At 41.8% G+C, this 16,338-nt stretch overlaps 1 protein-coding gene across 1 annotated transcript; it reads left to right on the top strand.

The window, feature by feature from the left end:
• The first annotated feature begins 555 nt into the window (after nucleotides 1-555).
• On the top strand, nucleotides 556-16,052 carry LOC309388495 (pantetheinase-like). Its single transcript, XM_081945874.1, has 7 exons — nucleotides 556-838; nucleotides 932-1,062; nucleotides 4,756-4,948; nucleotides 5,393-5,687; nucleotides 8,580-8,953; nucleotides 11,437-11,607; nucleotides 14,455-16,052. The coding sequence occupies exons 1-7, from the start codon at nucleotides 626-628 to the stop codon at nucleotides 14,572-14,574; spliced, it is 1,497 nt and encodes a 498-aa protein (XP_081802000.1). The 5' UTR covers nucleotides 556-625; the 3' UTR covers nucleotides 14,575-16,052.
• The last annotated feature ends 286 nt before the right edge of the window (nucleotides 16,053-16,338 follow it).

Below are 16,338 nucleotides of genomic sequence, written 5' to 3'. Positions count from 1 at the left end.
CACTCGTTGCATTTGTTTTACTCTCCCCTGCCTGGTGAGTTTCTTGTACATGTATGATCTATGTCAAGATTATTAATTATGATTTGCTGAATCAGCCACTTTAAAAAGGAGCAGTAAACCGCAAAAGGGGGAATCTCCCCCCCTCCCCCCAAAAAAGTGATTCTGGAGAGAAAGGAAGGTTACTGAAATCTAGTATGTACTGGCTTAACAGACCTCTTATACATTTCTTATTATATCTGATAACTTTTTTAGAAAAAGTTGTGTTTCTGATCAGATTGCGGAATACCAAGTAATTGGTTGACTTCTTGTATCAAGTATCTTTCAAACCTGAATGGGGAATTTCCCAGTTACAGTGTCAGGTAGGTAAAGCTGACTTCATTTCAGGAACTGAATGCTCCCTCTGTCTCTTCTAATATGTTTCTTAATAAAGATATTTCTACTTTCAGGAAGTTTGGGTACAAAGGATGTAATGTGGTAATCACTGTGTTTAGCAATCTTCCCCTAGAGTAGCTGGTGATGTAACAAAGAAATTGTCACTCACCAAATAACCCCATCCCTCCCTTCTTATTAAGCTAAACAGACCTCCATTTGGTGTCAGTCTGAGCCAGAATCTGGCTCTGCAAGCATGGTTGCCTTCCAGCCTCACCTTTGCGTTGTCTTCCTGACTGGGGCTTTTCTTGGGGCCTCTGCTGTGGAAACATTCCTTGCTGCCGTCTATGAGCATGCTGTTATACTTACAGGACCCACCCCAAAACTTGTCTCTCCAGAAGAAGCCCTGAATTTAATGAACAGAAATCTAGACATCTTAGAAGAAGCCATCAAGACAGCTGCTGAACAGGTACAACAGATGCAGGGATAGTAAGTTCTTTGTTCTTGGAAGCAGTGGAGTCTCTTAACTGAACTGGCATTCTTCTTCTTTTCTTCTTTACAGGGAGCCCGTATCATTGTGACCTCTGAAGATGGCATTTATGGATGGGTCTTTACTCGGGAAACAATTTATCCTTATCTTGAGGATATACCAGATCCTGAAGTAAACTGGATTCCGTGCAATGATCCAGAAAGGTAATCTCATCAAATCTAAGTAGAACCTCCTTGAAGGTAGAGAGTCACTTTGACTAGTGTGATTGGTTGCATATAAATTTAATAAATAAGCTTCATATACAAAGTAGTATAATGAGTCTTGGTTACTTCTCCATTCTTATAGTGAACTAACGGTGGGTTTTTCTAATGCTCTTGTACGTATACAACAGTGATTCCAGTTTGTATTTGTACTGTAAGGGTAGAATTATTATTGGTTGGATAATTAAGAATAGCCACACAACTTTATTTACCTCATATATGAAATATTATATTATGCTTTTCTTGGATTTTGTTTGAATAAAATTGCACATGCAATTAGAAAATGCTGTTCAGATGTGAGTTTTGCAAGTGATTCCTAGTGAAATTAGATTTTTCGTTTAAAAAAACCTTTCTGAATTTAATTTATTAAAGCTGGGTTCTTTGGGAAGCATATTGCCATGATTAAACAAGTCTCTGAGAGAAAATGTTCATACACATTTTGCGGATTTCTTTTATTAGTTTATGTTGAGAATTATGTTCTAAAAATAAAGTGCTAAAGTTCTAAAAATATTGTTCCGGACTGAATTGACAAGTAAACTTGCCTGTTCAGATTTCTGTCACTAGGTGGCAATATAGAAATAGCTTTCCCCATGTAATGTAGTTATATTTTAAATTCCTTAGTTTACTGCACTTTTGTATATCTGAGAGCACAATTCTCTGTAAAAAAATTAAGTTAATTTCCTTTGGGGAAGTGCTGCCCTGTCTGAATATTATGGCCCAAGAAGATATAGTTGTTTTTTCAACAAACAACATTCCTTTCTTGGTGGAATTCACTTTCTGCCTGCGGTATCCCACCCAGCCCATAGACAACAGATCAAGATCCACTGGACTTCTGTTCTGACTCTGGATTGAAATATGTGGATATTATCAGCAGAGATGTTAGCCCCACCAGGTAGACCAGACCATCAAATCAACTCCACAGGAAAGCTTAGGATACTTTAATTCAGGGGTGTCAAACTTGTGGCCCGTGGGCCGGGTGCGTCACACGCTGGCCATGCCCACTCCTGGTTTAGCAAAGGGGGGGGAGTCCTGATATGTCACTTGACGCCGCTGTGACTTTGTGGGTTTGGCACCCCTGCTTTAATTGATACTGGCTATAATAATAGAATCTTGAAAATCTAATCGATCTGTACCACCTTCCTCTTCTTTCACTCCAGTGAAGTGGGGGGTATATGCCTATACAATTTCCAGATATCATCTGGACAGTATGATGAAAAATATTTCATCCCCTTTTGCCTAAGCAACAGCTTCTGCCTAGCTTCATCAAGTTCATCTTCATTACTTTCCATACCACTGATTCAATCCAAAGCCATGTGTAGCCTCTTCCAACAATTTTATGCAAGTACGGGGGATATGGACCATCTTTAAAATGCTGGGTTCACTGAGCAAACTTATGTTCCCTGCCACCCACCAACTGCCATTACCTACTTAGAACAGATCAGAATTATTGTAGAGAAATACGCCTAACTCTTACAGCCAATTCAAAAGGATCCCATGTTCAATGGAATCAAACCAGGAGCTGTTTTGGAAAGGGCATATTTTCCCAGTCAAGGTTTTGAAAAATGTCATCCACCAAAACCATTCAACCTTTTCCCCTTTGATGCCTGGTCTGAACTGAGACGTGTAAGGAGTCCAGACAATTTATTCCCTTTAGGTAGGGGTGAAATTCAGCAGGTTCTGACAGGTTCTGGAGAACCCCTTAGCGGAAATTTTGAGTAGTTTGGAGAACCGGCAAATACCACTTCTGGCTGGTCCCAGAGTGGGGTGGGAATGGAAATTTCGCAATATCCTTCCCCCATGGGTGGGGATGGAATGGTGATTTTGTAGTATCCGTCCCCCGCCACACCCACCAAGCCACGCTCACAGAACCGGTAATAAATTTTTTTGAAATTCACCACTGCCTTTAGGGCACTCTGTAATTCAAGTCCTACCACATTTCCAGCATTCTTTCCTAGAAAAAAAAAGAGGGGGGGGGAGTGGTAATTATCCAGTATAGCTGAACCCAGAGAAGTTCTCTTCAGCAGGGGCCAATCCACTGCCATCTTCAAGGTGATGAGTAATATGATCTCCTCTCCTAATAGGGTATCCATACCTCCCAGATCCAGCTTCTCCCCCCTCCCCAGCCTCCTGAAGAAGCCAGAAGGACTGTGTATCCAAGCCAGAGGTACCAGAGCTCACAAGAGAACACCCATTCTGCCTCATCACAGGGTAAAACAAATCTCTACCCAGGCACAGTAAAGAATTCAGTGAATTTGAGTCACTTTATTAATAAAAGGTCGTAGTGACACAACAGCAGGCACTCCCTGTTTTGCGCGGTCAGTCACTTACAGGCAGTGATGTGCTGCTGAATGTTTAAGAACCAGTTCTGCTGGCTTCATCACCACTGCCAAACCCCTAACTGTGGAACAGCTGATTGGCACACTAGGCGGTGGTGGCTGTGTGCCAAATTGGCTCAAAAGAAAAATTCCAGATACAAAACAACGTCAGCACACCACTGTTACAATCCAAGCTGTATGGCACAAGTGAAACTCAACAACCTTAAAAAAAAAACCACCCCAGCTTGTCACTATTGTATCATTTACAGGGAAATATTTTATAGATAACATTAAGGAAAAGGTTGCCCTCAGTCGAGATGAGTAACTGAAGCTCAACAATTTGCATGAATATTTATAGCAAGGTCACAGCCAGTTCTGTCTTAGGGATGTCAGGGATGTGATAATATTAGTTAACTCTAGAATTCTGGTCAGCTGCGACCTGACCAGAGGCCAAGTGTCACCCAGAACAGGAGTGAAATGCTACTGATTCGGACTGGCGAACCAGTAGCATTTTGTTCTACAGGTAGCAAAGAGAACCAGTAGCAGACTTCAGAGCATTTCACCCCTGACCCAGAAATATGGGTCTTGTAACACTCAGGAATTCCTCCATCAGGACGGCCTGACTAGAAATTCTCAAAATTGCCAATCTAGAACTACTGGCAGACTAATGTAATGTTTCGCCCAGTTAAAGATCACGGTGAGAGTTTTAGTAGTATGTAGAATAATGTATACACTGTAAAATAATATACAAGCCTCAATCTTGATATATGTTATGAAGACACAAACAGTTATGCAAAATATGTATCAGGCCACAGATAATAAATTTGCCTCTTCTTTTGGGGTCACTTTTCTAGCCACCACTGATATATTGATAGTAAGACGTCCATATATCATTTTTGTTTAGTGTTTCCTTGAAAATATGTTATTCATTTCTGCTTACTCAAAAAAAAAGACCTCTTAAAGGGTTTTAAAATTCTGAACAAAGGTATTTGTAGAATCAGAGGCTTTCATCAAAATGAAAATCAGCAATTGCATAACACAAGCTCCAGCCCTTTGATCCAGGCATGCAATATCAAGATGCAAAGGAGGCAAAATGTTCACCATGATGGTACAATGCTGTTTTCATCATTTATCCTGCTGACTTCTCCCACCTGCTGCTTCTGAATCAATCAGCATTTAAATTTCGCCTTTTCTTCCTTCCTTATCCCAGCTCGGCAAGAATGCATTTAGCAAGCTAGTATCTGTGCACTGTGGATCGATCTACTTGGTTTCTAGTTCCTAGATGCTGCCTTCCTCATTCAATTCTTCCTTTCCATTTTAGGTTTGGATTTAACCCAGTGCAGAAAAGGCTTAGTTGCATGGCAAAGAATTATGGCATCTATGTGGTTGCCAACATGGGCGACAAAAAAACGTGCAACTCCAGTGATCCTAAGTGTCCCAGCGATGGTCGCTATCAGTACAATACCAATGTTGTTTATGATTCAGAAGGAAAGTTTCTGGCCCGTTATCACAAGGTAACTATTATTAGGATGACTAATACAGGCTTCAAATGTTGTAATGTCCATTAGTTGCCATCTAAACATGGTAGCCCTATCAGTCAGACAATCCTCTGTGTAAACACAGTACAAAATTGAAAGGAATACTGCTGTATTTGAATTAAAAGAAACATATACTCTCACCTGACATTTCCATAAAAGCTTTGAGGAGCAAGAAATGCTCCAAGTGCTACTTGAAGCATGAAACACTCAGTGGCTAACTTCTTCATTTTGAGAATATAAAATCCAGGTATTATCAAGACCTTAGTTTTCACTGATTGATTCTTTTATAACATTGTAATGGAAAGCAATAAATATCTACTAGAAAAACATCAGCATCACATGTGTTCATCCCTGTTTTTATAGGGAATAATTGTCTTCTAATGATATAAATTGTCTTTCTCTCTCTCTTTTCATAAACAGTACAACCTTTTTGCCTCAGAAATCCAATTCAATTTTGCAAAGGAGCCACAGTTTGTCAACTTCAACACCTCCTTTGGGAAGTTTGGTGTTTTCACTTGCGCTGATATGCTTAACTTTCGTGAACCTGCCATCTCATTGGTGGAAAAATTCAAGGTGGACACCATTCTTTTTCCAACTGCTTGGTTAAATACTCTACCCCTTTTGTCTGCTGTTCAATATTACTCAGCCTGGGCAATGGGAATGCGTGTGAATGTCCTTGCGGCTAATATACACAAACCCAGTTTGGACATTACTGGTAACTACAATTTTTATATGCTTGGTTTAAAACTAGATCTTAATATGTGTAATGCATATAAATGAATGCATACTAACGACTGCGTTCACACTTCAGAGAAAATCATAAGGTGGTTTGTTTGTCTTACTTTACATGTTGTGTGCCTTCAGCTTTAAAGCTTTGGAACCGTATTTAGCATTTAGCAGAAGCATTTTCTTTCTCAGTACTGCGCATAGCACGTCCCTGAATGAACTGGAAGTGGCACCAGTTGGAACCCACCCCTGATATAATGTATAGGCAAACACAGTGGAAAACATAATGTATTATTGCTGATGAGCATTCCAAGGTCTGTAAAATTAGGACCCAGATTGTTGGGGGCAATAGGTTGACTGTGTAAAACCACTTAGAGAGGGTTGTAAAGCACTATGAAGCGGTATATAAGTCTAAGTGCTATTGCAGTTGCTATTTTAATGATGAGAGATAGCGGGTTACATTTGATTTGGTACCAGGTTTTCATTGCTTTCAATGTTTTTAATGTGCTTAGTTTTATAGTTTTAATGTGGCTATTATGCTGTTTTAACTTTTGATTGGGAGCCGCCCAGAGTTGGTTATTAGATGGGGGGGGCTATATAAATGTATTAAATAAATAAAATATAGCAAAACATTGAAATGGGAAAATAGCAACTTGGAAGTGGCTCAGCATAATAGGATAGAGACCTTGTTGGCAGAATGTAAACAATAAAAAGGGAAGTGAGTCAGCACAATAGGAACAAAATCGGAAGAACACAAAGAGGGAGGAACTGGAAGAAAAAGGTTTAAATTCACTCTTGTTTTATAAAAACTCTGCCTGCCTGATTGTTAAATAATTGCATTTGAAAATTGCTCTAGCCAAATCTAAATTATGAACATGCCAAGATGGTTTTGGTGTCAAAACTTAAGTAATTCAGTCATCTACGAACAATCTACTGATGGCTCCAACTCTTAATTCATTATTTGTTTTAGATAGGGCAATTGCATAAACATGTAAAGAGGGATCATACAAACGTGGATAAGTCTAGGACCTTTTTTGTAGGGCGTCTATTGTTATTAGTTTATTATTAAGTTTCATTATGTATCATTCCTATAGTAAAATATAGAACCACTAGAAAAACTGTGTTTCTGATTTTTATCAGCCACAGGGATAAAATTCAATGGCTCAATTAGAGGAGTCTATAAAGGCTATATAAAAATGAATTCAGGGACCGGCTAAGCTGTGAAACAAAAAATTAGATGGACAAAAAAATTAATTTTAAAAAGACTTGTAAAAACTCCCCTTTTAAAATTATTCCAGGAGAATCAAAAAGCTGACAAAAACAGCCAGGGGTGGGTTGCTGCTGGCGTTACAGCCGGTTTGCTTGGCTCACATGCCCCCCCCCATCGCACATTGCTTGTGCATACACAATTGCCTGTAAATTGTTCTGTGCATGCACAGACCATTACAAAATGACTAAAAAGCGACCGGGGAACTGGTTCGGGGCTTTGGCCAGCCTGCCGTCCCTATCGGTTCGGCGACCCAGTCATAATTTCCACTACCGGTTCACTCGAACCGGTAGCAGCCCACCTCTGATGCCAGACCACATTACTTTTGAAGTGAGCATTAAAATATTATTTCCTGAAATCTATGGCTATGTGAATTTCTAGGTATCTGGAATTATTGCTCCACAGATAGCTCTCGTGACTTTTCTGTATCCATTTGGATGCACAGGAGAGATTCACAAGTGGCATTCTTCAAAGGCATTTCATTAGTCCTCACTTGCCAACCACTCATTCAGCAACTGTTTGAAGTTGATGCTGGATGGTGCTGGGAAAAGTGAAAAATCCAACTGGTCTTCGAATTTGTGGCCATTGCAGCATCCCCACAATTTCATGATCGCAATTTGGATATTTGATAACTGGCTGCCAATGACCCATGTTGCAGGGAACTGTGGTCATGTGATCACCACTTACCCCATTCCCTTCTGCCCTCCTGAAAGCAAAGTCAGTGGGGAAGCCAGAAGGAGATCGCATAGTGATCACATGAGGTCACGCCTAACAACCACTTAAGGTAAAGGTAAAGATTCCTGTCGCACATATGTGCTAGTTATTCCTGAAGCTAGGGGGCAGCGCATATCTCCGTTTCAAAGCCAAAGAGCCAGCGCTGTCTGAAGAGTGTCTCCATGGTCATGTGGCCAGCAGCATTACTAAATGCTGAAGGTGCACAGAATGCTGTTACCTTCCCACCAAAGATGGTCCCTATTTTTTCTACTTGCATTTTTTATGTGCTTTTGAACTGCTAGGTTGGCAGAAGCTGGGACAAGTAACGGGAGCTCTCTCTCTCTCTCTGTTACATGGCACTAGGGATTCGAACTGCTGAACTGCCGACTTTTTGATTGACAAGCTCAGCAACTTAGCCACTGAGCTACTGGGTCCCTTTTAACAACCACCTAGCATTTGCTTAATGATCACAACTGGAACTGATAAACCAATGTAGATTGACACAGGCATGAGACATTTCACTTTATGACTGCATCACCTTAGCAATAGACTTTCTGGCCCCATCATCTGTCAGTAAGTGAGGACTACCTGTATTCCTTTTGCTATTCCTTCTATGAGGGATACCAAGATGCCACTTCAGGTGCAGGATGAAGTTGAACAGATGTTTAAAAGACAGATTTCTGAACTGATCAGGATTCCAATTCTGAATCATCCATGTTCAAAATCCAGGTCTTCTTGTATTTACTCCCCAAGGGATGTATCTGGGTTGTTTCTGGTTCAGCAAAATTTTCATTGGCCAGTTTCTAACAAGAACTTGACAAGCTGCATTCCAAGTAACTTTTTTACCATTGTGATGTACCGGTAGATGAACAGATCTGTCCATTTCTTTTGTCTTCACAGGGAGCGGCATTTTTACACCCAGTGGCCCAAAGGCCTATCACTTTGATATGGAAAGCCAGAGTGGCAAACTCTTGCTCGCAGAAATTGAGGCACGTCCCCGTCTTTCTCCCACCTACCCGGCACCTTTCAACTGGAGCTTGCATGCGTCAGGACTTCCACATGTCTCACCGGACAGCCCAGTATTTCATAACAGTATCTATTTTGATAATTTCACCTTTACAGAACTAGCGCAGGAGGCAGGAAACTATACCGTCTGCCAGAAAAACCTCTGCTGTTATTTGAACTACAGTATGGCAGAGAAGCAAGAGGATGAAGTTTATGCTTTGGGTGTTTTTGATGGGCTTCATGTGATTGAAGGAGAATATTATTTGCAGGTAAGGAACTCAATGAGGCATGATGGGTTGTGGGACTTTCATGTATGGAAGAGAGAAGAGCAAGGATCCATATCTGAACTGGACCAGGTTATTGTTCTGACTAAGGCATGTTGTCAACAGTTAGATTTTCAGCTAAACTGTTCTTCTTACTGGCATCTTTACCACAGTGGAAGGCAGCAGGCTATTTAGAAAGTCAGCATATATAAATGGCATATATAAATAGCATATATAAATAGCTTTGACGTTCAGCATGTATCTTCAGTATCGCATGCCTGAAACATCTGCTTCATTGCCTCAGGGTATGGCTGGCCTCAATAAAATACTTCCTACTAAATGGAAGGGGTAAAAACTTTCCATGATAAAGTACTTTCTATGAATTGAAGGGAACAAAAACCTTTCAGCTTGACAAAGCCATCAGGGCTACATACGCACAAACAACACTCCCCCAAAAAGACTATTCTTCCATCTTTTCTCCATATTTATTTATTTGCCAGATTTGTATAGTTGCCAAAGTGATTCTTTTGGCATAACAAAAGAATAACAATTTATGTTATGTTACGTTACATTACGTTATGTTACGCTACGTTGCGCTATGGACATAACAATCAGATGAAAACCACACACACACACCAAAGGTGGGTTGCTACCAGTTCTCACCAATTTGGGCGAACCAGTAGTGGACATTGGGCAAAGAGCGCACAAAGCGAACAGGTGGTAATGCCGGCAGCAACCCACCCCTCACACACACACACACATCAAAGAAGAGACAGACATCGCAATCTCCAGAACTTAAAATATATTATCCACTTAGCTTTCGTTAACCTCTGCTAACATCGTCAGAATGTAAAAACTACCATTGAAGAGATATTTGCCTTTATGCATCACTGATCAATTTGGCCATTGCGCACATGATGGGCCCATCCACCCGCCTCCCACCTGTAATTAGCTCTGTCGTTTTTACTTCAGACATGTTAATCGATGGAGGCTTAGCTCCTGTTGCTTCCTCCCTTATTGCACACAGCTTGAGCTGCTCATCTCCATGAGCTGAGCTGTCCGATGTTAGTTCGGATGGTAGTTTTTACACTCTTGATGATGTTAGCAGAGGCTAACGAAAGCTAAGTAGATAATATATTTTAAGTTCCGGAGATCGCAATGTCTGTCTCTTCTTTTATAGCTACACCTGGAACTCGTGTCTTTAGGATAGTTCGATACACACACACACACACACACACACACACACACACAAAATAAATAATATAAAAAACAAATATAAAACAACCGAGGATAAAAATGACTACCTCAAACAATGGAACCATTTAAGTAATTCTCTGGTTCCCTGGGAGCCTCAGATCTAATGATATTAACTAGGTCTTGAGGACTTTCTGAAATGATGAGCCAGGCTAGTATAATTGGGAAGAGGTGGTCCCTCAGATAACCAGGTCCCCATGCCAAGGTGGGCTTTAAAGGTTAAGATCAACACCTTGAATTGGGCCTGGAAGCAAACTGACAACCAGTGCAGCTCAGAGAGCTAGGGTGCAACATGTGCTGTTCTGGAAACACACATACTTTAGTTATAACCATTCTATGAGATAATTATAAAAGAGTGATGTATGACAGTTCTCACAGAACAATCATTTTCTAGGAAAAGGACTGAAATTAAAAATTCCTAATAGCTTCATTATATCTAAAAGAATCAGCGGGTCTTGAAAAGACTTGCTAGAGGAATATGGCGTACAACCTTTAAAAGACAGGTTACAAAAGTACCATATTTTTCAGAGTATAAGAAGCACCTTTTTCCCTCAAAAAGGAGGGTGAAAATCTGGGTGCGTCTTATACACTGAATAAATACAGCATTTTTGGCCTACCGAAACCCTGCCCCCTTTGGAAAAATGGACGTGCAGAGAGTTTGGGAGGCTTGCAAAGTGCTCCTGAGGGCTGGGGAGAGCCGTTTTTACTTCTTTTTGGTGGCCCCTATCCCACAGGAGCACTCTACAAGCCTCCCAAAGCTCTGCATCCCCCCCCCCCCCCAAATGAGGCATGCATAGAGTTTGGGAGGCCTGCAGAGTGCAAAAACTTTTTTTTTAATTTACCTCTTCAAAATCATGGTGCATCTTATAAAAAACACAATAATATTGAAGGGCTTGGTGTCAAATGATATTTGCTCTTTCACTCGTTTCTTTTTAGTTTTAGCAACCTCCTGAAAATAGACTATTCTATATTGCTTGAGGTTGTATAAATGGTATAGGGCTTCCTGCCTAGACAGGGGGTTGGACTAGAAGACCTCCAAGATCCCTTCCAACTCTGCTATTGTATTATTGTATTAAATCCCCTGGGAATCTTTTCAACTGAAGAAATGGAAGTAAAAACAATGTTAATGCATAAGTGCTTAGTAGTTGTGTAGATCGTTTCAGTTGTTGGGCAGTTATTCTTCATTTTGATTGACCCAATTCCATGTAAACCCTTTTTTCCCCCTCTGACTATAGATCTGCACTCTCCTGAAGTGTAACGGCACAGATCCTAAGTCATGTGGCCAGCGAGTTGATACTGCTGCTACCAGGTTCAATTTCTTTTCCCTCAGTGGCTCATTTAACACTAATTATGTGTTTCCTGAAGTGCTCCTCAGCGGGACCCAACTGGCTCCTGGAGAATTTAAGGTAAGTTTCAAACTTCAGCAAGCATATTGGCTTCTTGCGATATTTTTAGGTTAAGAAATAAGCTGCTTGAAAATTACATACACACAATGATGGGATTCAGCCAGTTCACACCACTTCGGGAGAACCAGTTGTTACGTTTCTGAGCAGTTTAGTGAACTGGTTGTTGGAAGAAATGATTAGGGCAGAGAATCGGTTGTTAAATTATTTGAATCCCACCACTGCATACACAGTTACAAGGATGGTGTTGTGATTATGTTAAAAGCATATCTGCAATTTCACTAGTCTCTATGGAACAGAACAGAGTTGGGAGGTCTTCTAGTCCAACCCCCTGCTCAGGCAGGAAACCCTATACCCATGATGACGAACCTATAGCACACGTGGCAGAGGTGGCATGCAGAGCCCTCTCTACCGGCCATCTCCCCAGGTCAGATCTCCGTGGTGTTTCTTTTGTGAGCTTCTGTTTCCCTGCAAACGACAACACAGAAGCTGATGAAAGAAAAAGATCTTACTCCTTGCTGCACTGCCTGTGTTGGGATGCCTTGCTTCCCACTGGCCAGCTGGTCTTTGGGTCTTCTGCTGTGCATGAGTGCAAGTCCACGCATGTCCACGCATGTCCACGCATGTCCACGCATGTCCACGCATGTCCAAGCAGGCACATGTTCATGCATGTCCACACATGCACATGTTCACACATGTGCACATCTTTTAGTTTGAGCATGTGCATGCATGCACTTTGGATACTCAGTGTCTAAAAGGTTCGCCATCGCTGCCCTATACCATTTCAGACAAATGGTTGTCCAATCTCTTCTTAAAAACCTCCAGTGTCAGAGCACCCACAACTTCTGGAGGCAAGTTGTTCCATGGATTAATTGTTCTAACTGTCAGGAAATTCTTCTTAGTTCTAGGTTGCTTCTCCCCTTGATTAGTTTCCACCCATTGCTTCTTGCCAACCGTTTTGTTTTAGTATCATTAGTTGACGAATCTGCCATGTGAGTCATCCAATATACTATTTTCCCTCAGTGAAGAAGACTTGCCCCCATTATATCCAGCAAGTAACCACTGGAAAACCAATAGTGTGTTATGACCCAGATTGCCTAGGCAGTGGCAGACTTCAAAAGAGTCCTTTATTGCTTTGTTAAATTCCACAGCAAACCGCCCTATAAATTCCACCCCAAACTTTCCTGAAGGCAGCCACAAACAAAAGCCAGCAAGCAACCAAACCAATTCACAAAGGCAAAGAGGAAGTCCAAAGATAAGCTGCAAGTTCATGGGACAAGGTCCAGAGTCAAGGTCCACAGGGCAAGTCAAGTCAACAAGGCAAAGGCACAAGGCAAGACACCGGCAGAAACATGAGTCAAGGCTGAGTTTTTCCAAGACTGGGGGAGTGCATGCCAAAGCAAACGATTGTCCCCGACAAAGACAATCTCCCCCTGGCATCTGCTTAAGTCAACCCTAGCCAGGTATTCCTTGAGAGGAGGAGCAGGGAGACCTTCTCCCGAACAGCTTGCAAACCTCTTTTGAGTTTGCCTCTGCTTTACTCTCCATAGCCTCAGATCAAGTGGGGGAGGTAGCTGTTCCTCGTCAGAGGGATCTGCTGTCTCTCATCACCACTGCCTGATCCTCCCCCATGTCTGTGAGGGCAGGCAGCTCCTGTCCGGTCAACCTACCTCCCCTAATGCCTGGGGGGCCTGGGACAGCATTGTCCTCAGCCCGTGGCCTCTCCAAACATTCCAGAGGAATGCCATCCCCATCAGATAGTCCCGGTTCCAACTCCTCCTTCTCCTCTGAACTGGGATCCAATGGGGACATGACAGTGGTAGGTGAGGAACAGCTTTTCCTGGAAGGGGTGAGGTTTCATCTAAAGCAGGCTACATTAGACTGTCTCTGAACCAGCCCATTGACCATTGACCTCCTGTGCCTGTTCTCTACGGTTGTATACTAAATTATTCAGCCAAGAAAGACAAACTGAGTCCCTATGTTCTTAATTTCCAAGCTTATAATAAAGAGAAGGTTTGACCATGTTCTGCTAGAGCAGTGGTGGGTTGCAGGGGGTATGCCCCGGAGCCTGTCCGGAGCACCGGATACCATTCGGTACGGTGCTCCGGATGGCCCGCCTGCCCACCTGAGCTCCTTACCTGTCTTTTAAGGCTTCCGTGCTTCTGTGCATGCGCATGATGCGTACAGCGCCTGTACTCCGCTCCGCTGAGCAGCTGGAGTGTCACGGAGGTTCGCGAAGGCAATAAGATGCATGTGCATGCTGTGCACATCCATGTGGACGCCACCAGGCCTGTTCCAACCGTACCGGTTGGAAAGGGATTGGGAACCCACCACTGTGCTAGAGAACACTTCAGTTGCCATCTAGAGTCCATGCTATAGTTTAGGCCTATACTGAGAATCAAAGATTAAATCCCTGAACCTCAAATCTGTCTTCATATTTGAGCTGAGTTCTAACCCTTGACCACTATGTGCTTATACTGTAATTTGTGACAAAACATCTCTGCCAAACATCATCTGTAATTCTGGCCCCCAAAGTACCAGGATTATGAATCATAGAGGCCTCCAAACAAACCAGGCCATTTCCCCTCCAAGATCAGTGAGTAACCAGCTTTTATCTTGATTTGGACCAGGCAGCAGTAGAAAAGTGATGAAACTGCAACTCAGTTGCAGTTTGAGTTTTGCAACTCGGCAAGCTGCATAAGGCAAAAAAATAAATAAAAAATCCTGACTGGAAGCTGCTGTGCTTAATTTTCAGTGATTAAGCTGTCTATATTCTCAAGCACATTCCTTCTCCAATAAAAGTTTTTGCGCATGTGGTTTTTAAAGGTATACATTTTTTTTAACCTCCAGGTTTTGCCTGATGGACAGATGATAAGTGAGAAAGGCCTGTCAAAACCACTTTTAGTGGCAGCTCTTTTTGGAAGATGGTATGAAAAAGACTCTCCACACCCTACCTCCACCACACCATGAACCAGGCCTTTACTTTCATGTGGTCAATATTCTATGGTTTGAAAATATTAACCCTAGCATAGAAGTTACGTCTATTTTGTAACAATTCTGGTAGCTAAACAAAATAACATTCTTTCTCAGAGAGTCAAGGCCACCTTGACCTGCAGCTGCGTTGAGGTGACTGGGAGGCATCTCCAGTTTTGGATGGTGCTTGATTGGACCAGGTGACGGACATATGGGTGCTGGGCAGGGACTTGAACTTTCTTTTGGATGGGGAAAACCTGGAAACTTTCAGATTCAGGATTTCCCAGATGCGCCAATATGACATCTCTAATAAAATGGAACTTTGAGGAAATCCAAGCTTCGGAGTCTTCTTTCATTGGGGGTGTTATTTGGAACCCTGACAAAAACTACTTTTGAAAGATGTGTGTTTAAAAGTTCAGAAGGATATTGGGACATTAAAGGTAAAAAGGTCACGACTGGAAAATAAGAAGACTCTGCTATTCCAATAAGCGAGTCAGCTTATGCAAGCTGACTAGCCAACAGTTTTAACCATACAGTCTGGCACATATACTAATAGAGAAATTAACTGCTTGCCTCAATTTATTATGCTTATGCTGCTAAGATTGTAAGGAAACAGGAACTGTAGGCTAAGAAATCAATTTAAAAAGGTGGAAAGGTAGCCTAGGAAAAAAAGGAAACTGGGGAAAAGGGGAGGAGACAGATTAAACATAGAGATGTTCATGAAGAGGGGAAGAGGCATTCTGAGAAGATTGCGACTCAGTAGTGTTTGTCAAAGGGGGCTGCAAAGGAGGGATTTGTGCTTCGGATTGAGGGAATAAAAAGCTGATGAAATCTATTCCTAGGTGTCACCCACATAGCTGGCCACCCACTCTTGCAAGAACATATTTTACTGTTTGCTGCTTCACTTCATGACACTTTCAAATTTCTGACTGGTGACTCTGTTCCTTGCACTCCTTTTTAAGTTTAGTAAATCATGTTTTCCTTTAAAGCAAAAACATTTATTTTAATGTGAAAAAATCAGCCCTTTCGGGGATCATTAATCAAACGATAAGGCTGTATTCTGAAATCCTTGAATATTGCAAATGTTAAAGAAACAAGCCTGAGTGGAAAAGAAGAAGATACAATATATTTTAGGGTAGAGTATCCCCAACCCTCGGTCTGCGGCTCAATACCGGGCTATGGCCCATTTGGAACTGGACTGAACACATAGCGGGGAGCAGGTGTGCATGTGCAGCTCCGTTTGCACGAGCAGTGGGTGCACACAACCCCTACTTGTACAAACATGTTCACACACATGCCTGTGGCTGACACAGAACCATTCCTTCATCCCCACTGATCTGCCAAGCCACTGTTTAGGGTTCTGTTTTTGATCATATCTAACCAATGTCTTATTTATCTTTCTGATTCATCATATATATTAAATGTATGCATCCTTTGTTTCTCTGCCCTATATAAAATCTTGAACCCCTTTAATAAAATGCTTTTCGCATCCCCCACAGTATTTGTGGTTCTTATTGTCAGTGGTGAGGGGAGCAAAAAGCCACTTTACAAAGGTATTGGGTGTTTCTGTCTCAAATTCACAGGCAAGGTTCTTTCCAGCCCCACACAAGCTCAGGTGCCTGGGTTTCAAAGGCAAAATTTATATTGTCTCCCTGTTGATTGGTAATTTTATGCATTTGCGCATGATTGCTCTGGAAGGCACCTGGTTATATTTTATAACCAGGAACAACTGTACTTAAATATAATATTAAAAAACCTAAA

The sequence above is a fragment of the Natrix helvetica genome (genome assembly GCF_964273705.1).
Source record: "Natrix helvetica genome assembly, chromosome: 2".
In the NCBI taxonomy this organism is placed as follows: domain Eukaryota; kingdom Metazoa; phylum Chordata; class Lepidosauria; order Squamata; family Natricidae; genus Natrix; species Natrix helvetica.
The sequence above is the reverse complement of the archived record's forward strand: the minus strand, read 5'-3'. Positions and strand labels throughout refer to the sequence as shown.

What these genes read in the sequence shown, in the direction of transcription:
- LOC309388495 (XM_081945874.1), top strand. Translation starts at nt 626, where the DNA reads ATGGTTGCCTTCCAGCCTCACCTTTGCGTTGTCTTCCTGACTGGGGCT. An exon ending in TCAAGACAGCTGCTGAACAG is followed by an intron (nt 839 to 931) that starts GTACAACAGATG and finishes TCTTCTTTACAG; the next exon opens with GGAGCCCGTATCATTGTGAC. An exon ending in AAGGAGAATATTATTTGCAG is followed by an intron (nt 8,954 to 11,436) that starts GTAAGGAACTCA and finishes CTCTGACTATAG; the next exon opens with ATCTGCACTCTCCTGAAGTG.